General features: G+C 37.1%; 2 protein-coding genes across 6 annotated transcripts in view; both read left to right on the plus strand.

Moving 5' to 3' along the window:
* Positions 1–5,046, plus strand: part of LOC121859737 (protein O-linked-mannose beta-1,2-N-acetylglucosaminyltransferase 1-like) — a 58,794-nt gene extending 53,748 nt beyond the window's left edge. The window contains exon 3 of the mRNA XM_042356692.1: positions 1,059–5,046. Coding sequence (XP_042212626.1) covers positions 1,143–2,675 — 1,533 coding nt within the window. The 5' untranslated portion in view covers positions 1,059–1,142 and the 3' untranslated portion in view covers positions 2,676–5,046. The remainder of the gene's footprint in view (positions 1–1,058) is intronic.
* Positions 5,047–5,338: 292 nt separating this feature from the next.
* Positions 5,339–25,644, plus strand: LOC121859738 (retinol dehydrogenase 11-like). 5 transcript variants are annotated; one of them, XM_042356694.1, is made up of 8 exons: positions 5,339–5,534; positions 12,698–12,936; positions 19,320–19,435; positions 21,006–21,161; positions 21,711–21,815; positions 22,343–22,573; positions 22,800–22,986; positions 25,430–25,644. In XM_042356694.1, exons 2-8 carry the CDS (start codon positions 12,851–12,853, stop codon positions 25,542–25,544), a joined length of 996 nt encoding a protein of 331 aa, XP_042212628.1. In that variant the 5' UTR covers positions 5,339–5,534; positions 12,698–12,850; the 3' UTR covers positions 25,545–25,644. The 5 variants fall into 5 exon arrangements, with proteins under 5 accessions (XP_042212628.1, XP_042212631.1, XP_042212629.1 ...); XM_042356697.1 differs by having other exon boundaries at positions 12,729–12,936; XM_042356695.1 differs by having other exon boundaries at positions 5,339–5,503.
* The last annotated feature ends 1 nt before the right edge of the window (position 25,645 follows it).

Raw genomic sequence — 25,645 nt, forward strand, 5'->3', positions numbered from 1 at the left:
CCGTCTTATCTATGCCACTAATGTGCAGAGTTGTGACTAGAGACTCCCGTCAGTCATCTCTGTCTGTCCCCGTCGCCACATACATACATACATAAAAAATGATAACTGTTGCCCCTCGTGTAACGAGGACGACCGGAACTAGGGCCACCTAGATGTGAATTTGTTTAAGGTGTAATGTATTGTGTATCATATTCGCCACTTATCAGCTTACTACCCGTTTGGGCGGTTTATCCAGTGTTAGTACAGGAGGAAACCGGGGACTGGGAAACATGTGGTGTTTGGTATAACACCCTTCTCACGCGTGTCCCGGCCGAGGCTCGAACCCTTGACATATTGGTGAGAGTTAAGCGCGTTACCGCTGTACCACCAACGTAACACAAAAACGACACCCTAAGTTAACGAATTGCATGATCCAATGTCAAGGAATAGTCCGAGAAGACCGGGGTGATTAACAAGGAGAATAGATATAAATAATAATGAATGAAGTAAAATAACTAAGAAATTGATGAATACTGTATGGGGAGAAATAGATAATAAAGTGTAGGAGATAATGGAGGAATGAATATGTTTGAGAAGATGTAAAAGTGATGAAGTGTGTAAGTGATAAGAATAAAGTTAATATATTATTAACTAATACATTATATAATTGTAATGGCTTTAAAGTTAAACAACATGAATAAATTTGTTATAAAAATGAATAGAGAAATGAAGATAAGTAGTGGATATTTTGCCGTGAATTTATTTAACCTAACCTGACTTAACCTACCTAACTTAACCTAACCTACCAAACCTGACCTGTATGATGTAAAGATGCTGGAATATATTACGTTAACTTAGGTTAGGTTTGGATTGATTCGGTGTTTCTGTTGTTCACAAGAATATAAGGCCAAATAACAGCATGGCTGACAGTGCTTACACAAGTACGGGTTCACGACAAAATATTCACGATGTAATAAAAAGTAATTAATATCAAGTAATAATTGAAGTACGTAATAAATGTATGAATTAATAAGTAATGACTATTTAACAATTTGACAATGACTGAGGTGTTGGTGTAGGTGTTCCCGCTAGATCAGTATTGGGCTCACTGGATCGACCTGGAGTGGCACTTGGCGCAGGTGTCGCCTGGCAGCATCGTGGTCATGGCGGTATCAGGCTCTGGTGTCGTGGGTTTGCGTGGTGCCGCCCTTCACCTTGCCCAACTGGGGTCACTGCTCGTCCTCCACCTCCCACCCAGGGCACTCTGGACGTGGGTGTTTGTTAAGGGTGGTCGTACTATTTCTGAGACGGCTGTTCTTCAAGGGGAAGCAACGCAACAAGCACATCTTCTACTGCCTCTCTCACTCCTGCCTACACCTGAAAGCAACAGCCAATTGGAGCTCCAGCGATGGCAATACTGTGCATCCCAAGGCGTTATGGGTGGCCTTTGTGATGAGGTTACCCCTGACCCACTGCCCATGCCGTCCCCTCGTGCTGTGGCCCGTCAGGAGGCCCTGGCTGGAGTGCCCGTGATTATGACGGCAGGTAGTCGCAACCAGTATCTCTATTACTCCCTCACTGCCCTCCTGGCTGCCCCCGGAGCTCAACACCGCAACATTCTGGTCGTGCTGGGCGACGCTCCACAACGCACCACACAGCTGCTACGTCTAATGAATGTCACCTTCACTACACTACCCGTGCATGGCCACGCCAACAACAAACTCTTCCACTACTACCGCAGCGTCTTCCGCCTCGTCGCCCACAAATTCCCCGACGCACCGGCAGTAATTCTCCTCGACGAGGACGTTCAAGTCTCCCCCGATTTTTTTTCATTCATGAGCCAGACGCTGTGGCTATTGAAGACTGACCCAACACTCTACTGTGTCAACGCCCATGCGCCCGTAGGCTTGAAAGGCCTGGCCTATGATGACACTCGAATAATGCGTGGAGCGATACAAGTGGAGTGGGGCTATGCCGTTACCTTGGACTTTGTGAGGGAAGCTCTTACTGAGTGGGAGACGATTACCAATCCCAACACTCTCTTCTACGACTTTTGGTTATACTTAAATATCCGTAAGGGCCGTGAGTGCCTGTTCCCGGAAGTGAGTCGCACACTACACTTCGGCTTCGGTGTTAACACTGACGCCCACCTCAAAGAGAAGTTCTTCCTGACGAAGCCGCTAGTTAAGAGAGTTCCCGTCGAGTTGCGCGATGTAGGGAAGCTCCAGTTGTCGTCTTGGCAGCGAGAACTCAGCCTAAACATAAGCATGGCCTCACCACTTAGAGGCAACCCTTGTCGCGCCACATTCCTCCCCTCGCCTCCGTTCACGTCTCTGTACGTCTTTTACTATAGACTGGACATCATGGAGAAAGGATATGGCCAACCAGACCCTTACCAATTCTACATCTTGGCTGAGTGTTTGAAAACGTGGTCTATGTCTGAGCAAGGTCACCACCAGGGAGTACACATAGTCCGTTTCTCCAGCAATGCTACACTGTATTTGGTGGGCGTCCCTTACTCCCAGTATTCCCATCTACGTCCCAAAAACCTTCCACTCTGGGACGTGGACGCTGTCGACGACCACGAGTTGGAGCAGATGACGGAGTACGTGAACACTCTACGAGGTGAATTAAAAATCTCAAACGAAAATGTAACTTTAGATATGGTGGTGAAGACGTTGTCGATCACTCAGTAAGATTGTTCCCTCACTTGTTTTGTTTGTTTTTCTTGCATATCATATCCACATTGCATTTCTTGGTGCTCATACAGTGTCACTTGTTCTGGCCATGAATAATTGGTTATACACCTGGGAAAACTTTAATGAGACCTTGGGGCGCAGAATTCTAAGAGTACAGTATATAATCACCTCACTTGGAACTCTAGTGAAGGTTGGTAACTGCACTTCGGCTCCATTCTTGATTCTGTTGCTCGAAGATATTATGTCTTGATATTTAATACACTAGGAGCAACAAGTAATACATGTTTGTATTATTTCAGAGTGTTCATGCTCAAAGTAAACACTTAGTGTCCTTATCAATTTATTATAAAAATAGATCAGTCTGCTGGGTTTATGTGAGGTGTGGTGGCTGTCTCGGAGGTGAGTTAAATGCTTACTCTATAGGTTTTACTGAGGCTTGAAGTTAAAGGTGATACAAATGTCACCTACCAACGTGACAAGAAATTCAGTTTTAAAGCTGTGAATTCCTGTGTAGAACATAACAGGATATGACGTGTTGGTAAATCCAGGTAGTGTGTTCTATATAAACACAATGTGTAAAAAGCCCGAATTTATACAAGTATTTCTGTCTATACAGTATGTAGACAAAGGATATTACACCCTTGGATATTATAGTGAGGTTCATCTTGACATGAATGCAAGAGATCACTTTGTAAATCAGGGCTGTGATGATCACTATAGGCACCGGGCATAGTAAGTGGGGTAGAGGGTGAGTTACGCTTACAGGATTTTCACTTCAATGTGCTACTTTAGTCCGGGCAACAACATATTTAGGTTAGGTTAGGTTAGACTAAAGCAATCTAGAGGGAGTGAGCACAACCTTATGGTACAGTTCACGCCACTTATAAGACACAGACTGGTGGCCTCGAAATTCGTAAACAGCAACTTTGCTGAGTCCATCCCTACCCCACCTCCCAGAACATACAGACCAGGCAATTAATCAGTGGTCAGCTAAGGTGTAAAGTCAACAATTACCCCTAAACACGTTAGTATAGATAGCTTTTAGAAACAGAAAGAAAATACCTTTTGAAAGTTATTTATCCATGCAAACATGTTCACTGACCACCTACATTTTGATAGCATTATATCAGTATGGTAAGCAAATTTTCATTAGTGTAAACTACCATGCTTACCTTACTGATATGATGCTATCAAAATGTAGGTGACACTTTAAACGATCTCTTACATAACTGGCGAAGGGTATGATGGTGGAGGCGGGTGTCACGAGTGTTGGCTGTCATTTTTCAAGATGGCGGCTATTTTTCAAGACACCATCTTCAAAAATAGCCGCCATATTAAAAAATAAATAAAAGAAAAATAACTGCTAAAGTATTAATTGTATTGAAAAATACATGTATAGTTCTCTATTAGCTTCTTATCTTTGTTATTAATATGATTTTGGAGGATATTGGGCGCCGATGCAATAAAGTTGACGTCATGAGTCATCCTCATAGGTCATTTCTAACAGACCCGTCCCAGTTAAAAGCTTCCATACTGTGGATTGACTTCATTATATACAAGTGTCTTCCTTACATCAAAGGCTTCAATAAGTCTCTGCAAAGTAGAAGTCATGAAGTTGGTTGAGTATTTCGCCAGATGTGTGTTAATTACGTCGTGCCTTCAGGATTTCCGGAAAGAAGCAGAAGACTACCACAAAGTCTGTTCTCGGGCTGTGGGGGAGACTGGAGAGGCAGACTGTTCCCACTGAGCCAACAGAAGAGTATTATAGGCATTCGCTAAGAGTTCCATTTCCTGACCACAAGATACATGTAAGGGACCTTGAGACTTGTGTAGAAGTTACTGCTAGTGACGCCACGAACTACGAGTGGCATAGCTCTCACAGTTAAAAAAATTATACCCTAACTTTTGGGGTAAAATTTTTCTAAAAGAACCTCCTGAATGACCTAATTGATTTATTTAATGGCAGTTATTTGATGTTACATATATTTTGTAGTTATGTATATAATATGATGAGACAACAATAAGAATAACAATATTTAACAATTTAATAGTTGGCTGTGAAACAAAACTACAATTACAGGAACTTAGGAGTTGGCAAGCAGCTGAAGTGGGTATGATCACGTCTCTTGGTCTTTAAAGTGTAAGTGTGAATGACCTTTGGCTCTGAGCGATAGAGTCATAATGCTTCATTCATTATGCTAGAGGGAGCTTGTTGGTGTCTACAGTATGTGGTGATACTTGTTGTCAACACGGTAATAGTTCATATTTGTGTATTTCATTTTATGTCAGTTGTACTTTAATGAGATAGCTTTAAAGAGTTTGCCAAGTGTTATGTTATGTGTATATTTGAAATAAAACGATATTTAAAGGGAAACTATCATTCACAATCATAATATTTACGACCTGTGTTACTTAAATCCTCCTCACAATGATCAGATAAGTTACATATTTTATATTTATTCAATTAATTTTATCAATAACATCACCATTTATAAATTTAATAGAAATATTTTATAGTAAAATAGGTAAAGAATCATAGATATTCCTCGATTATAAAAGAATTATAAATATAAAAGACTACTTCGTGAACCGACATTAAACGAGACAGGTCCTCTGCCATCACCCCGGTCATGTACGTGATTTTGCACTTTAATTATGTTTTTCATTGTGTGAGGTTCATGTCTACTATATTTTATGCCCTCTTCCCTCAGGCGTTTCAGGACTGGTTCCAAGTTGTAAAGGAGAAGGTCTGTAGGGCAGTAGAAGGCGGCGTTTAGTGTGTGTTGAGGTGTGAGGAGAAGAGGACCAGCACGATGCTAGTCATAGTTACTACGATTGGACTTTTATTATATTAATGTGAATTTTAAATGCTTTATATATTTAATATTTAAACCTTTTGTGAGCTTATTTAGCGATTCTCCAAGATTATATTCACCATAGTTCATTGATAATTATTCATCTCATCTGGAATCCTTTGAGTAAGAAGACTTCATTCATCATTAAAGATAAATGTATCCAAACGTAATTTAAGGACTAATTAGTTTTATAGTACTAGTTATATGATTGTATAGACATATGTGTAGCTCATGATTATGTTTCTCCAGTATGTTGAAATATAAGGTAACAAGAATTAGCTTCACCATGACTGATGACACCCCAAATCAACTAGTCGAGAAGTAGTAATGGTCCTAGAAAGTAAATACTGACTTAGGTGTCAGAAAGTCACAAAAAATTGGTAAACTTACTCGATCTATGTAACTCAGTATTAAATTAAGGTGTTACCTGATTATTATTTTGTGTACTTTGTGTTTACACACAAATACTAGTCGAGAAGTAATTGGCAGTCCGATTTATTCATCTAGGACCATTATTTGACTTCATTCCGGCTATATTTGGCTACATTTGGGTAATTAGTCGGACCCTAGCAAGAGAGAACCAATGAGAGATACAGTACAGTATGGAATGTGCTCAGGTTTGGCAGCACTCAGTGTTTTGTTCCTGGTAAACTGAGACATAAATTAGTGATTTAATTCACCAGAAGGCTGAAGACACACAGACAGTGAAAAGGGGAGAGTAACATAGAGGGGGAAAAGTAATATTATGCATCAAGCTACTCCAGGTTTGTAAGCTACTAGGTAATGAAAATAGGTTAATGTTGAGGAAATCACGAGTCTAAACTAGTTGTTAAGGTGGCAGCCCCAAAACTGTACATAACCCTTTTCTACTATTGGATCCACATGGATTGTTTTATGACTTTATAGAACATTAATTTATGAAAGCAAAGAACCATACAGTACAATGTATATGGTCTCCAGCTTCCTAGAAGTCAAGATTTAGCAATCTGAATACTGTACTATATTTGCTTGTCCAGTTAGACTTTAATTTTGTAGGTTTTTCATTCACAAGGGTTACCAAGTTGCAAGAGTGACACCTGAATCGGTCTGAAACAATCATTGCCTGTGTGCTATTATTGTTGATCAAAATTCTCAAAAAAAAAAGGATGAGTTAGGTACTGCACTGTATTTGATTGACTGTCAGTGATTAACACCAAATAAAAGAAACTGGTATTCCATTTTTATGGTAATAAGGTATGGAAAACATGCTATGTTCAAGTTCAGCTGTACAATACATGGTTTTTAACTACAATTCAACTTCTAGTGAAAAAAATTTTAAAATGAAGATTGAAAGTGAATTGCCAAATCATCTTTTATTTTATATGGGTGATTCTGTAAGTAATTTTTGAATAGTAGGGATGCCATTGCCTCTTCTAGACATATGGTAGGATTGTGAATTACTCTCTAATATATAGGCTTTTGTAAAACAAGATTATGGTAGTTTTTGAGCTCTGTGCTTGCTGCATGTAATGTTGTGAGTTTCAAACGTACAGCACTGTTTTCTTTATAATACTAGTACAAACTGTTATTGTATTGCATAATTTTACCTGGTACTGTATATACAATACTGTCTAGTTTGAATGAGCTGTAGAATAATACCGTATAGCATATACTATAGGTGTATGATAGATTCTGTCATAATGCATGTACAGGTACACTACAGACAAAGTCTACATAATTTTATACACAAGCAGAAGTTTTGAATACCTGTAGCTCTATACCTGTACTTTTAAATAGTTAACCATTGAGTAAATTGTTTAGATAATTCTTGAATAGGTTTTTTATGTGTTTATTTTTTCTCTCTTCCCACCTTGACTGTTGTGCAGCTCTCCAAGCTAGGATGCAAGTGAGATGTTTTTCTCTCAACCATTCTTAAGAAACTTTGTGCATGAGCTTAAACTTAAGGAAAGACTCCTTTTTCACTGGTCATTCAGAAACAATTGTGAGCACTGAAAGAGGAAACTCTAACCTAAATGTCTTCAAATAAAAAAATCCACAGCCCCAACTATTATAATAGCTACAGACCTTTATAATGAAGAGACAAAACCATCATATACTTGGGAGGGTCTTAGGAGAAGGAAGTCTTACCATAGATTGTGTAAAACTTTTAAATGTACACAACAGTTTAAGTGAACTCGTAATTTCACAAGCACATTTTTTATTCACGGAATATTGTGTATTTTCTTGGTTAATGTGTTGTCTTGCGGTATTTGTAAGTGCATGAATAATTTTTATTTATTTATTTTTTTTACTATAGATACAGTATATATTCTTCTAATCTTTACCCGGTATGGCATATTGACTCTGAAAATGTGAGTCTATTTCTGTTACTCCTGCACATGCACCCGGCTCTCCTGCACATGCACCTGGTTCTGTTACTCCTGCACATGCACCTGGTTCTGTTACTCCTGCACATGCACCTGGTTCTGTTACTCCTGCACATGCACCTGGTTCTGTTTACTCCTGCACATGCACCTGGTTCTGTTACACATGCACCTGGTTCTGTTGCATGCACCTGGTTCTGTTACTCCTGCACATGCACCTGGTTCTGTTACTCCTGCACATGCACCTGGTTCTGTTACTCCTGCACATGCACCTGGTTCTGTTACTCCTGCACATGCACCTGGTTCTGTTACTCCTGCACATGCACCTGGTTCTGTTACTCCTGCACATGCACCTGGTTCTGTTACTCCTGCACATGCACCTGGTTCTGTTACTCCTGCACATGCACCTGGTTCTGTTACTCCTGCACATGCACCTTTGTTCTGTTACTCCTGCACATGCACCTGGTTCTGTTACTCCTGCACATGCACCTGGTTCTGTTACTCCTGCACATGCACCGGTCCTGCACACCCTGCACATGCACCTGGTTCTGTTACTCCTGCACATGCACCTGGTTCTGTTCCTGCACATGCACCTGGTCTTCTGCACATGCACCTGTTCTGTTACTCCTGCACATGCACCTGGTTCTGTTACTCCTGCACATGCACCTGGTTCTGTTACTGCACATGCACCTGTTCTGTTACTCCTGCACATGCACCTGGTTCTGTTACTCCTGCACATGCACCTGGTTCTGTTCTGCACATGCACCTGGTTCTGTTACTCCTGCACATACCTGGTTCTGTGCTCCTGCACATGCACCTGGTTCTTGTTACTCCTGCACATGCACCTGGTTCTGTTACTCCTGCACATGCACCCGGCTCTCCTGCACATGTACCTGGTTCTGTTACTCCTGCACATGCACCTGGTTCTGTTACTCCTGCACATGCACCTGGTTCTGTTACTCCTGCACATGCACCTGGTTCTGTTACTCCTTATCTGCTCTTCAAACCCTTGTGATGTGACTTAAAAATGCCTTGTTTTCTATTGTTGTTGATGTCATTCGTTCTACAGACATTAACTAATCTCCTTTAAAATATTATTTAACTCTCTCGCTGATTGTTTATGTTATGGGGCTCTTGGCCAAAAGAACAATAATCATCAGAACAATAAAGTCTGTTACCAGGGACCTCTCCTGCCATTTAACTCTTGCATGGCTCTTGCCTCACCCACACACCTTTATCTCACTATCTACTTCACCTACACACCTTTATCTCACTATCTACTTCACCCACACACCTTTATCTCACTATCTACTTCACCCACACACCTTTATCTCACTATCTACTTCACCCACACACCTTTATCTCACTATCTACTTCACCCACACACCTTTATCTCACTATCTACTTCACCCACACACCTTTATCTCACTATCTACTTCACCCACACACCTTTATCTCACTATCTACTTCACCCACACACCTCTTCTCATCTACTTCACTTTATCTCACTATCTACTTCACCTACACACCTTTATCTCACTATCTACTTCACCCACACACCTTTATCTCACTATCTACTTCACCCACACACCTTTATCTCACTATCTACTTCACCCACACACCTTTATCTCACTATCTATTTCACCCACACACCTTTATCTCACTATCTACTTCACCCACACACCTTTATCTCACTATCTACTTCACCCACATATAAACAGCAATGACATTGGACAAAACAGACTGGTCAAAAAAGTTTGTGAGTCAGTCAGGATATGTTTTCATAGAGGTGAATGACATTGTTAAAAAATTATGCAGTAGTTACACAGTCTTAGTTATATCTACTTCAAAACCATCTCTCATTCCCCAAACATTTTTACTTGTGCTTTTATATCATTCTCTAGTAAGCAGACTGTTAAACAGTACTTTCAGTGGACTTCATAAGTACCCGGTAATATCTTCATTCATATATTGGGAGGTACTTAAATTTAGTAGTAAAAGACACCGCTTGACATAGACTAATAATTTCAGTACAGGTAGTATATTACACTGAAAGTTTTTTCTGATAAGGGCACACATATTATTGCTTAGTGATTTTGTAAATAATATATGTTTCACATTAATAAATGTAGAATTAAAATTTTGTAAATGACTACAGTACTTTTCTATGAAATTTAAAATTCTCTAGCTGTATATATACAGGATGTTCCATGAACACCTTTCATAAATCAGGGGGTGTATTCCAGAGACATTAGTAAAGATAAATGACCAAATTATCAATTCTCAATACAGAAGTTACAGCACATGACAGGTTTGGGAGGAATGTGATGAAATGTTGGATGTGATGGCATTCTGCGGTTTGAGTAACATTCCCTGTACAGCCATACTGCCTCTGCTGCATTTCCACCAGCCACACACAGTGTCAGGTGCATATCTGCATATTATTCACCAAATGAATATTCCTGCATGTCCTCTTCCGTGTGGTCACCCAACCCTGGTTGATGCAGACGTTCAGCTGACGACCACTGCAGGGAAGAAAGTGGACAGCCAACCTTAAACAACCACCTTACATAAGTTTGGTATGTTAGCCCTCACTCTCCCTCCTCCGATCACCACCCACACATGCCCCTGCTCATTATGTCATTTGGTCATGTAACAGGTGATAACAATCCAGTATCAGAGACTGCACACATAATTAACATCATGTTATCATTTCCATTGTGAAGATTTTACATTGTGTGGGATATGAATGTGTTTCATTCTGTCCATTGGATGTTTCATTTACAACCTGTAGGTTTCATCACATTCCTACCCAAATCTGTCATGTGCTGTAACTCAAAAACTATTGTACAAGTATTGAGAATTGTCAATTTGGTCATTTAGTCATTTATCTTTTATTTATGTCAGGAACACACCCCCTGATATTTTAAAAGTGTTTATGGAACACATTGTAGACAGTGGCATGGCATGAAAAACTGCTGGGCTAAACAAATTACATTGTTAACTACTTTATACTGCTAGTCTAGTAGTCTATGAAACTGAAACAGAACAAAAAGTTAGATGATTATGGTAATAGTTATTTTTGTTCATCTTTAACCTTCATTTAGGATAAGATTTTTGTTAGACAATTAGCAATCTTAAGTACATTATAAGTTGGGAATAAATCTGAAATAATTTATAACTTATTTCAGATTTATTCCCAATGAAGTAAATCATTTTGCATGGGTTATGCTAAATTGAAATGCACACATTATATAAACTATTTATGCTTAATCTGGTAATGCTGCAGTGCTGTATCAGGTAGTAGTTGGGAAGGGACAACCAGGAGTATGGTATGCTTTCATTGCCAAAATCTCTAGCAAATATTATTGAGTGGCAATTCCAGCATCAGCATCCTATTTACATGGATTTGTGAAAAAGTGGGTTAATATAATTTAAATTAATAGTTTTCAACTTACATCTGGCAGTGGTATATCATTTTATCCTGCAAGAGGGCAGAAGAGGCTACTGCAAATCGAATGTTGCATATTCAAGGGACATATTTTCAACTGACAAACTCTTCTGTCTTGCAAGTTTCTAAAGTCGACTCCTATTACAGCAGGTTTAAATTCACTGAAACTTTAATAACAAAAATGCAGAATACTGTATAGGTACTGTACACTTAAATAATATATTAACTAAACAAAGAGATTTGAATTCTGAAGGGAAGAATTTTTACAGGGTAAGCAATGCTTACGTGCTTCTTAGGATTACACACCACTGTGTTTTATCAGCCTTGCAGGATTGACATCTAATACTTTCTGACAATAGTAAATTACACTCTTAATATTCTCAAGGATAATGGCAAAATACTGTATGTAAGTAAAATGTACAGTTGCCCACAGGTATAGGGTTCCACCCCTTGGTAGCTTTTCTGAACGTGTGGCTAACAATATATTTTTGGGGGCAATATTTGTAGTGTATTGGAAATTTGCGTCACATGTTTGGTTTGGCCGCCAAGAGGTGGAGCACTATACCTGTGGACAACTGTACACTTATCCTTCATGATACTGGTCAGTCATATAACCTGTGGTAGCCTCACTCTCATCTTCTATGATTCTCTCTTAAGATTTAGCTTACTGTGGACACTTCTGGAATCCTCATGAATCAATTAATAACTATCTGCCTCGACCTTTGACTGATCTGGACAAAAGCTGTAATGGGTTAGTGAGGCTCTACATAAATTTAATTGGGTTCAGTAATCAGAGGCAGTCACTGAAAACATTTCAACACATGGCTAGTACTGTAGTCTGAGAAACAAAAGACTCCATTCACTGATGAAGATAATTGACTGATTTGGGGTAAATTAAAAAAAGTGTTGATGTTATTAAGATTCTAATTACAGTACAGTACTGTGTATGTGCAAAGTGTAGGTACTGTACATCACCTCAAATGTAACTGGTGTCCAGTATGGTATTAGTCTGATCATGTTTCCACAACCTTAATGATGGTGTTAATATTCATAATGGAGCATCTGTCTCCCCAGAATATAAATTATTAGAAAAATTTGTCCTTTTTTTATTATTATTGTTCTTTTTACATCTTTTTCTACTACGTGAAGTATAAAGGTGATTGTGTGTAATATTATGGTATAAATTGGTGTGATAATGGATGATAATGAACATTTGGCCTCTAACTGAACTCTCAAGAGTCTCGAGTAATGATGATGCTCTTCAATAAAGTCAAAACCACTGATTTCTTCATTGTATATAACACAACAAATTGAATGAAGTGTTCAGCATCTAATTATCTTTATTGTCAGTGGTTAAGCTTCCCTTTGTGTCTGTGAATAGCATTTCATTTCATACATGAACATTAACGTGTGTATGTTGCATAAGCCTGTTTAAGAAAATTAAATAGGGTGACTGTGCCTGGACCTAGCAAGTGTTGACACCTGGAAGTGGTTACACTCAGGATGCTTACAGTTTTCCTGGCTTACTTGGTGTCTGCATTGCGCTTCACAGTTGCCGCTGGACTTACACTTCTGAAGCGATGGTTGAAGTGAGTTGATAATGTGTGCCATGAACATGTTTTGCCTGACTTCTAGTCCATATACAGAGTGACCATCTTTGTGGTTGTTTTATCTGTTACATTTTATGACCTATGAGACCCATACTGCTGAACACCCACCTGTAAAGCCCACCTTTTGAATTATGTATCAACAGGATTTTCTTATGAACCAATTAACAGTACAGTACTCTCAAATTTTGTTAGATATTCTTCTGTACTAAGCAGTATTTCTTACCCAGGTGGCTCACTGTCACATCAATTCCATGTAAACCAGTGGTTAGTTCAAAGCTCAGCAAAAATTCAGGTTATAGAATCAAAACCCACTTAGTTGTTCACACACTTTGAACTTCTCAAGAGCTCTAAATGAAAATTTGTGTGCAGATGCTCTGAGCTCCTGCCACTGCACCATATGAACGATATCTGGTGCTCCTGCTCTCAATAAGGCATTTCAGCTTCCCTTTATTACACATTTTAAGGAGTAATAGTTGTAGCCTCTTGTAATTTTTTTAACATTTTGCTGCTGGCAACAAAAAGTGATATTTAGTAGTAGATACTCTTACTTGCCACTAAATCGGTCAGTTCTGGCTAAAAGTGAGCTTTGTCAGAGGGCAGTTATCAGTATGGACCTCACCGGTCACACACTTCTCTTACTCATAAAATGTGGGGTTTCTTTTCTCAGTCCTTCAATTCAGGATTTATTATTTTGAAGTGATTATGACAAAGTATCCAATCTTGTACTACTGAAAGATTTAAAAATAACTTGATGACAGTTGAAGAGCTTTCTTTAAATGGTTAACATAGTGATATTGTGTTACATTATTTCTTTGAATCATTTCATTTAACAGACCATAGACAACCACTTATGATAATTACATGTGTGTTTATATCTTGCTTCTCGACCTTACTTGTGAACTTGCATGTCATCTCGGGTTATAATGGAATGTTTTGTACCTTGTTCTATGTTAAATGTCAATACCATAATTTTGAGGGTATGGTGATGATTTAGACTGGCTGTGTGATTAACAAGAAGAGAGTGAATCTGGACTAGGATATATATATATATATATATATATATATATATATATATATATATATATATATATATATATATATATATATATATATATATATATATATATATATATATATATATATATATATATATATATATATATATATATATATATATATATATATATATATATATATATATATATATATATATATATATATATATATATATATATATATATATATATATATCGACTTAAAGTTTCATGTAGTTGCTCTCCTTGTGCTGCTGTAGATGCTAAATATTTTTGGTTAGATACATTAGCATAGCCACCATATGTACTATATACTCATATTTTATACTGATACTGTACTGTATGTGTGCTACAGTTTACATTTGTTGTATTGTATTAGTTAATTATATAATCAGTCTTGACACATAAAGGAATTTGAATCACTATGAAAACTTAAGAGAAAACAGATCCTACCATTTACAGGAAAAATTTGCCAATATTTTTTATGGCATAACAGAAAATTTTACTGTATGTCTTTGTATACACTGCTCTTTATTACTAGCTAAGCAAGTGGGACCTATTTTTTTCCTAAGTACAATTGTTTAGCAATGCTTATTGAATGATATTATTAAACAAAAATAATAAAGTAATACTCCAAGATAAAGTTTTAATACTGTCAATATCATTACTGTGTCAGTGTATGCAAATAGAAAAATTTTGACTCTTGATTTCTGTACTGTAGGAGTTTTGATATTTAGTGAAGATTCAAGAGAAACTGTACTTAAAGGGTATCTATATTTAAAATAATCACTTATACTTTTATCTTCCAAGTTGGGTTTTCACTGCACGTAAGAATTTGCATGTTAAAAGTCTGTCACTGTAGAACTTTCACCAGCTTGAAGACACAGGCAGCCATTGTTCTTTTGTGGTACTGTGAAGTGACATTATTAAGTAGTACAATAATACAGTAGTCAAAAATTACTTATAAAGTACTGTACAGTTCTGTGTGTGTTGAAAATCAAGAAAAATATAGATTCTTATTTAGCATTATTTATATTGTTATGATTCCCTTGTGGTAATTTTTGTTATTGCAACTCATCAGTCTCATGGTTCAAGACCTCTCTGTAGTACAGTATATCCATAAATGAATTCTTTTTCATCCTAAATGTACAGTATTGCCGCTCTGATTTGCATATCACCAAACAATTAACGACTCATAATTTATCATCATAGAAAACTATTTAATTTAACAACAGTACATACAGGCAATGACTGTTATAAGGTGGGGTTAGGGACCTAAAAAGCCATCGCTAAGTGATCTATTGATATTAATAACTTATGGTGAAAAATAGCTTCTGTTCCTGAGCCCCTGAAGAGCTCAAACAAGTTTTATAACCTGCTGCTATAATGATTAAATAATGTCTAAATAACTCAAATAATTTATAAATACACATAACATCAATAAATTTATACAAAATAATTTCATTTACCTTACGTGAACATGTGTGATGGCAGGTCCCCAAGTTGGATGTCACCTTAGCTACATCGCCTTATCCCTCCTCCTACCAGGCGAAGCTGTCTTATTGTTATTTTTCAACTCAGAATTTTTAGTAGATATACGTATTTGTGTTCAATTTATTTTACTCTGTTTCATGTACACACAATTGTTCATACAGAATGTGCAAAAAAAACATAAAAGAAGTTATTAATTATCAAAAGGTCAAAAACATAGATATGATAAACATTTCTTACACCAGCGGTAGTTAGTGTCCGATCGTGAGAAGAGAAAGGGGAGAGCAGAGCAGGAGGGGGGGGTGTTGGTGATGATGGTGAGTAGTTGTGTGTTGGTGGTGGTGAATGTTATGGTGATGATGAATGTTGATGGTGATTGTTGGTGGTGATTATGGTGATTGTTGATGGTGGTGAGTGGTGGTGGTACTGTAGTGTGTTGGTGAGGGTGAGTGGTGGTGGTAGTATGTTGGTGGTGATGAGTGGTGGTGGTGGTGGTGAATGTTAGTGGCAAGGCCACATCTAGAAATTATGTTGGGAGTGGGGGGACAGAAGACTGAAGAGCTGCTTGAGACATTTACTCTCTGAGACATAAAAACAAATAATCCTTTAATTATGTTTATATTATTGTGGCATTAAGGGTAAATGATTTTTGGCAGAAAATAACAAGTATGTTTTAAACAAAAACTGTACCACAAAGGACACTTCTCTTCCAAAACTACCTTCAAGTTTTTTAGAATAAGCTAGCCAGGGTAACCTTTCCAACCACGCCAACAGAAACTTTAACTGTCTCTTGGGGTTCTCTGGGAACTTATAAGAATGAGCAAGTGTCCATGGGGACTGCAACAATTTATCTTTTGTAGCATCATTAACTTTAACACCAATAATTCTCCCAATGCCATACTTTGCCATTATTAGAATTCAGACAATGGCTTGTTGAAGGGTGTGCTTCTTCTGAAGTAGATAGATCATAGGTAGAGTCCTGCCCATCGTCATGTTCATCAGACTCCTGCAGTATAGGCTTAGGCTGTATAGGGTCTTCAGCTTTATTCTGTTCAAGTGACTGCTTGTTTCTTTTCAAAACAGAGGCTGACAGAGTACTCTGTACCTTTCATTTGAACCTGCCATGCAACAACAAATAATGCCATTTAGTCATTTACCAGTACAGGTACTTGTGTAATTGTATAATAAGCATCTCTCTTTGCATCTCTTGCCTAGCTAATGTATAACATGTTTTTTTTATTACATATTATACTGTACTGTATTGCTAAAATAACTACACTATACAAAAGCTGGAGGAGAAAATGATAATCACTAACTCAGTATATTCAATAGAATTCAGCAGAAGGTTCCAGGCTTTCAGTGTGTTCAGTAGAATTCAGCAGGGAGTTGCTGGCTTTCAGTCAATAAATGCTATACTGTATACCACAAACATATGACATAATAAGACTGCCAAACACCTCTTTCTCTCTCCATTTAAGTTACAGTATATTATTTGGTGTACAATAATTTATACCTGCAATTCACAATGTATATTTCAAGGTAAAATTGTGATTTAAGTAATAAAATACCCCCAGTGTACAGAACTGGCAGCCATGTTGGAATTTAATTGAATATTTGATGTTTAAAAGAATCTATAAGAATATTTAGCCTACTCATTTAAGTGTTTCTATTGATGATAAGATACAGCGTCGGCACCGCTCCTTAATAGTAGTTTATATAGCCCACTGTGAGTTAAGGTGCCGACCAAATTAAAAAATACAGGTATGCTGATTCTTATTTTTATTTATATTTTTCTTTGGGGGGTTCATCCTCATAACCCGCCCCCCCAAATACAGCCTTGGTTAGTAGTGATGAGGAGTGTTGCTGGTGATTATGGTGATTGTTGGTGGTGGTGGTGGTGGGGGGGAATTACCGGTATGGTGGGTGGTGATGACGAGAGTGTGGTGGTGGGTGGTGATGACGAGAGAGTGGTGGTGACAGGAGTGTGGTGGTGGGTGGTGTGGTGGTGGGTGGTGTGGTGGTGGGTAGTGTGGTGGTGGGTGGTGATGATGAGAGAGTGGTGGTGACAGGAGTGTGGTGGTGGGTGGTGTGGTGGTGGGTAGTGTGGTGGTGGGTGGTGTGGTGGTGGGTGGTGTGGTGGTGGGTGGTGTGGGCTGCATTATTGTTATTTTTAAATTCATATTTTCAAGTACTGAAGATATACAGAACTTTAATCATTTTCTTTAACTCTGTTACATGCACACAACTGTTCATAGAGAATGTGCAAAAAAAAAAAAAATTATTATTATAAGATAATAAACATTTCTTACAACCAGTGGAATAAGTGCGTAGATTGTGGGAGAGGCAGAAGGAGCGTTATTGTTTTTCTTCAACTCGTGTTTTGGAGATACAGTATTAGTAGTTCTCTTCAATTTATTTTACTCTCTTACATGCACACATTCATGAATACAGAATGTCACAAAAAAATTATCATGGGTAAAAAATATAAAGGCATTAAACATTGATTACAGGTGTAGGAGCGAGCACAAGGGAGGGATTGACTTTCTCATGGCTCTGCTGTCTCTGGCTACTGACGAGATGGCCAAATGGCAATGCAGTATTTTTTTTCTTTTTTGTTATTATACTATTATTTTTATTTATTGCCGACATTTACTGGTACAACATGTCCTTAAAATTCGCAGGGGTTTGGGTGTCAAAATGGCCACGAATAGCCAAATTCGCAAATATCATTTGCTGACCAAAGGAGGGCAGGGTACATGTTTACTCGTGTGCAAAGAAAGGTATACAAGTTGGGTATCCCTTATCCAAAATTCCCCAAGTCCGAAATGCTTTGAAATTCGAAAGTCTATTTCACTATGTTTATGGTAGATAATACAATACGCTGAATATGTCATATATCATAATTTTTACTGGGGTAAATATGTATGTGTAATGAATAAAGGTAAGACAGGCTGCTTAGTGCCTCAGAATCGGGCATCTTGGTGAGGTACATAGACTTGGGCCCCATCCCTGCTGGGTGAGCTACTCCATTATACAGGTTCTGTATACAGGATATAAGCATTCCAAAATCCAAAAAAATACCAAATCCGAGACCCTCAAGGCCCCAAGCATTCAGATAAAGGATACCCAACCTGTATTCCCTTTGTGTGTTTGCCTTTAGGACAATTATTTCTTTTACCTGTATTGTATATATGTGAGTGTGTAGACACACACAGACACATAAAAGTAAATAATAATGGGAAATCCTCTCACAAGTAATCAGAAACAAGACAACAATATGTATCAAAATGTAGCAAAAATGTGAGAGTCTACCCTCAAGTAAACTCCATGCTTTGTACATATATACTGTACAATACAGGTAAAAGAAATTACTGTCTCTAGAATGAATGGCTCCCTGTCCTAGCCGCAAAAATGCAAGCAACTTTAAAATTACCAGCATACATTCTTGGGTGTATCCAGAGTGTCATCCATGAATATAGAGGACCGCGAATTAAAACTGTTATTTAGCCCTCGCATGGTCGTAAATGGTATTATTTTTTTACGTTTTAAAACTGATCAAGCGTATATTGATCCATCGTATAACAGTAATTGCCTGTATTCATGTACAGTACTGTCGTTGATCAGTACTATACATTTATTTCAGTTTATTGTATTTAAAGAAGCCATAATAGAACACACATTAATGTACTACAAAATAATTGAGACAGTACATTAGTTCTTGATTGTCTATAACTGTACAGTACTGTGTACAGCACTCCAAAAATACCATCAGTCTTCTAACCAAAGTCATTAATTTTGTGTAGTAGTTGTTTTAATTTTTGTTTATACTCTTGGCAGATTGACGACTCCTGTGACATGCCATTGTCAGAACAGAGTACGGGAAAAAGTGGTCATTGTCACTGGCTCCAGCAGTGGTATTGGCCATTCTACAGCGCTTGATCTGGCCAAAAAAGGTAAACATCCTTCAGTGTTGTTTCCTGGTCATATTATGTACTTGGCTGTTTCCTTGATGTTCCTTTTCCTGCCATTTACTGCTTCCTTTACTATGCTTCCTAATCCTTCTATGCCTTCCCTCCTCCTTCATAAAGTAGTCAACAGAAATGCTGTGAATCATTAGGAAAGAATCATCTAATGAATTGAGATATGATATGATGGTGGTGATTCCGGTATAGTCATCAGGTAAAGAAAATACAGCATGCCCTTAAAATTTGCTGGGGTTAGGTTCTCAAAATGGCCGCGAATAACATTTGCGGACCAGGGGAGGGGGGGGGTTGTATTTTTATTTGTGTGCAAAAAAATTTATACGTGTACAGTATTACCCCTCTTTACGCAGTTTCACTTTCCGCGATTTCTCATTTACATGGTACCTCGCCAGAACCGGACTTTCACTTTCCGCGGTGCATCTACTCAGGTGAAGTATAATTTTTTATTTAGCTCATAAAATTCATACAAATTACCTGGCCAGAATATAATTTACATTGGTGGAATTCTTACAATACTGTATGATGATCATTTTGAATATAAACATCATGGATTTTGCATTAGACATACAAATTTTAGATCTAATGTAATAATTTGTTTTACACAAAGCAAATATTTTATCATTTGTGCAAAATATATGAAGTTTACATTCAAAATATTCCCTGACCTACAAGGAATCCAGAAATGTCAATTATATTATCCTAACTTTAGTCTGAGGTATTATTTATTACTATACCTAAAATCTACTGTTTTCACCCAAACATTTTTCAGAGAGGTAGGAGCTAGTGAGCTGGGAAGAAGGGGGGGGTGAGTTGAGTCCATTATTTGAATGGACATTAACCTGGCGACTATTTCTCTTAAATATTAATTGTGTGCATACCATCATAAAATTAAGATGTTATTTTTACTACAACATAGGTATTGTGTCGGAAAAAGTGGAGTTTGGGGGTCGGGCCAGTCTCTATTGGAATTAATCCCATATGTTCTGTTGTTCACTTTACGCGGTTTTCACTTTCCGCGGTACCCCGTGGGTTCAATTGACCGCGTAAATCGGGGTACTACTGTATTCACTTTATGTGTTTGCCCTTTGGACAGTAATTTCTTTTACCTGTATATATGTGTGTGTGTGTAATCAGAAACAAATGTATTAAAAATGTGTTATTAATAACAAAGCATGGAGCTGACTTGAGGGTAGACTCTCACATTTTTAATACATTGTTTCTGATTATTTCTGAGAGGATTTTCCCATTATTATCTATTTGTATGTGTTTTGTGTGTGTGTGTGTGTGTGTGTCAACACACATATATACACATATACTGTATACAATACAGGTAAAAGAAATTACTGTCTCTAGAATGAATATATATATATATATATATATATATATATATATATATATATATATATATATATATATATATATATATATATATATATATATATATATATATATATATATATATATATATATATATACAGGTATATATATACAGGTATATATATATACAGGGTATATATATATCTTCTTGAACTTCTTACAGGTGCAGTTGTTTACTTGGCATTCCGTAATCACAAGGCTGGAGACAAGGCCGTAAAGAAGCTGCGCAAAGCAACTGGAAATCAGGCTGTTTATTTTTTGCATCTTGATCTTACTGATTTCTCCTCTATACGAGTATTTGTCGAGGCGTTCTTAAAATGTAAGTGAGCTGTGGAATACAGTATGTACGATACAAGATAATTTAACCTTAAGTTCAGCTACAGTGATGGTATACTGTACTGTACTGTACTGTGAGCCATAACTCTTCTCCAAATGTCAAAAATTTTAAGTTCTGAATGCCATTATGCCCTTATATAGAAGACATTATACAGTATATATGGAAACTTTGAGTGCAGAAGGTCTAATCATGCTCCAATAATCATGAAGTTTGATGTTAAATACATTCCTTGGTAAAGTATGATGTTCAGTAGAATAACTATAAATCTCTTCTGAAACATTGGTGATTATGCTATCCTAAGTTTTCATTAGATGCTTCTGGTGCTGCTGTGATGAATAGGAGTCATTTTTAAAATTGATGTGGGTTTATATCTAGTTATGCTTAGCAGTATGGCAGTAGCTATTTATTATAGAAATCAAGCACTGTACCATCTAATTGTGCATTGAGTCTAGGCTGTATTTAGAGAGAAATTTTGTTCTTAGAATATTCCCGCATATCTTGACATCAATGGTGTTATTTTCTCTGGCCAAGGTGAACGTCGGCTGGATGCTCTGGTCAACAACGCTGCTGTATTTCATCACCCAGCAGGCTTAACTTGTAATGAGATTGAGATTACCTACCAAACAAACTACCTTGGTAAGGATCAAGTTTAATTACCCATTGTTCACATAATGCTAAATCTCATACAATATGTATGAAAATAATAAAAATTTATTATACTGAAGCATAAAAAAAAACCTGCTCCCACCATTTCCCATTCATCACATCCCTTTTGAATGCAACATAACTCCATGACACTGATCCTTCTTATTAGAATTAAATTAAGGAGTGTGAAGTATCTATTGCAAGGGGTTACTACCAACATGTAACCTCTACAGTCATTATAGATGTTGTACGTACTTAGGGACTGACTGACATTTGTTTCTGTATGACTTGCCAGGCCCCTCTATGTTCCTTTACATTTGGGTTTTCTTTACATTAATCTGTACAGTCTCTTGCATTAATTTCTTGTGCTAGTCAGTGTTATCCATTTCTTTCTACATCTCCCAATCCGTCATCACATCATTTGGTTATCACTGTTATTGCACTTTTTTTTTACACTTACCTGTTTACTTACATTGAGCAGAAAAGGTTCATTATAACATATCATTGTATTGTTACAGGTGTAGTCCTTCTGACCACCTTGCTACTGAATGTCATAGAGCGTCCACCTGAAACTCGTGTTGTATTTGTCACATCTGAGGCCCATAAGTTAGCGTCACCAGAAGAATTGATTCTCTTCAATCCTAAACAATCAAGAGAGTTGGAGACATTTGCTGATCATGTGAAGAACTATGGCATCTCAAAATTGGCCTTACATCTCTTTGCTCAACATCTCAGTCAAACAGTACCAGGTAATTCTTCAGTTGTGGTACTTGGTGGGAACTCATTATTTTTATTGCTGTGCACATCCAGATTTGATCTAAATTATCTTCATGGTTTTGATTTCCCCAAAAGTTTCACAGGTAACAAATATCATATCAAATGATTTTATGTCTTTATTGAAATTTCGTGATGCTATTTTAACTTCCTTTGTTTCTTCTGCTTAAAAATTAAAGGTTACCATCTCTTTAATTCCAGGAGTATCAGTGGCATTAGTTGATCCAGGGAATGTTTGGACTCCCATCTATCGTCACTCCTGGCAGTCGTGGAGCGAGATATTTACCCGTATAAATTGTTTCATTTTCATGAGAGGCGTGGAAGAAGGGGCACAGTCAACCATACATGCACTTAATGCTCCACATCTAGTGAATGGAGTATACATTAAGTAATTACAGTATACTCATTGATTATTGCTGTATTTGTGAATGACTTTATTGGTGTACAAATCTGTATCCCAACACACATGGGGGAAATATTTTGGATGAGCTTTTGATTCACTATATTCTAGTGTCAACATCATTAATGACTTTCAACAATTTATCTGATCAGGATATAGAAGTGGCAGGTGTCTAGGTATGTTAGTGCCACTTTGTCTTCATCATGTATCAAGGATCTATCCCACACATATCATCTGTCAACCTTAGCCTTGCATAAATATCAGTATCAAAAACTTATAATGCTAAGAATATTTTTTTTTTTTTAGAAAGTTCACTCACTGTTGGGTTTGCTATAAAGTAGACCAGTTCCTGCTGACTTATATAAATACTGTATGTGAGTTTGTTGGAGAATTCATAATAAAGAAAAGATAGGTACCCTGTATTGGAAATGGTGAAAATATGAAAGGGTATACAGTATGTAGGGAAGTTAGAAAATGTAAAAATAAACAAGGTTAGCACATTGAAAGTACAAAAATATAAAATGTAGGTAAACAGGAGAAAACTAATTACTGAAAAATCCAAATTAACCGAGTTCGGAATATTTTGACATCATTCGACAATTTTCAAATTTTGGTGTTTGATTATTCGTTCATTTTCTGTTCAATTTTTGCACCTTATTTGAATCGTTCCGAAGATTGTTCCTCATTATTCCAATTAACAAACATACAGTAATCCAGCATTTTTCGCAGGAATTACATTCCTGAAACCCCTGCGAAAAGCCAAAACTGTGAATACTCTTTTAGGAATCACTGTACCTGTAGCCACCAAACAGCTCATGCATTTAACCACGCCATGCTCTCCACTCACGGCCCATTGGTCGCACTGATCACTGATGCACTGTACTGGCATTTTCTAACATCATTATTTGAAACTATAATCATATTGTAGGATGATAATGGAAAACACGTAAACACAGTTATATACAAAAAAATTCTTATTTACAAATAAATAAATAAAAATTATATATACTGTAGTGTAATATATATATATATATATATATATATATATATATATATATATATATATATATATATATATATATATATATATAATTTAGTAAAAAAAAAAGTGAATGGTCAAAACCGAGCAAAAAAAAAAAGCGAAAAACACGGGATTACTGGACTCAGTTACCATGCTTTGGGTGCCTCATAAAATATTCAGTCTATAATTACTGTGCAAACATAAATATTTTTTAAATGTACTGTACAGTCCTCCAAAAAGTATTATTAGCCATGAGGTTGATGTGATTCGAGGCTTTCCAAGCAGTGTTACTCAACCTATTTCTGAATGGTTGGTAGTTTTACATCTGTGACCTTTGAGCATGAATGAGTACAGTATATACATTTTCGAATAATACTGTACATATATTAATATGGCTTAAAGGATTTCTTGTTATATTGAAGTAATAGTGTTCCATGTAAGGACAACTTCCTCCTCCAATCCTACCCCCATCTCTAGCTGTTGCTGATATGGCAAGCAGGCATACCAACTTATGATGATGAACTGGGGATCATATCAAAGTATTTCGTGTAGTGTTTCAAACTTTACCGACAGAAAATCTAACGATACTTTGTTTGGGGTACTGTACATACAGTACATCTAATAATAGGGTACGTCTACTACTTTGCTGCCACTCAAAATTTAGTGTGATGATCATCCAGCTGTGATACAATGATACGAGTTATTAAAGATGTCACCTTCATTGGTGGGAGCGCTGCATAACCTCCGTCTGCACTGGTGACCCACTCTCACATGATAGTAGCGTGACCCAAGATTACCTGTACATGCCACTCAGACAATTCCTAGATAGACAATGTCTTCCCACTTGGAAGATTCCTACAAATACTTTTTTATGAATACGAATACAGGTATAGCATGAAATATTTGAATACCTGTACAAATGAATATTATTTAAATATTAAATTAATGACAATTAAAATTGGGAATCGTCCAAGTGGGATGGCAAAAATCACACAGAAAAGACGATTGTCCAGATGGCAATTGTCCAAGTGGGATTATACCTGACCCAAGCCTACTTGGGGAGCCACGACAGCATAGTTGAATTGACGGACAAGAATTTTCAAGTCCATCGTCGCGAGACTTTTTGGAATCGCTCGGTTATTTCGGATTTATTCAGAATTCAAACAAAACAATGTGTATTAAGCCAGTCCAATTTATAACGATCAAAATTGACGGGGGTACAATATATACAGAACTTGCCTCAATTGCTGTGCTTTAGTTGAAAATACATAATATCACATCTCTGTTCCTAAATAACAATTTTGTTGCTTCAATGTACAGTACACCATATTCACATTTCTGTACTTAAAATATAAATCATCATTGATTAGTTCATATCCATTGTTAAGTTTTATATTTACTTTCCTGCAGCAACCATCTGGATAGTGAAGATATGCAGAGCTACAACAGTGAGACAGTTCAGCAGCTCATGACCACTTCCTCAGTGTTAGTTGGTCTACCACAGGGCAGTCTGTCAGCAGCTTGATGCAGCGCTGCCGACCTCCAGTAAAAGTAGCAACTGATGTGCCATACCTACTTAGTGTAAGATAAATTGTGCAATGAAATATATTTTTGTGTTCCATCAAG

Source organism: Homarus americanus, unplaced genomic scaffold (genome assembly GCF_018991925.1).
Source record: "Homarus americanus isolate GMGI-L3 unplaced genomic scaffold, GMGI_Hamer_2.0 scaffold27231, whole genome shotgun sequence".
Lineage (NCBI taxonomy): Eukaryota > Metazoa > Arthropoda > Malacostraca > Decapoda > Nephropidae > Homarus > Homarus americanus.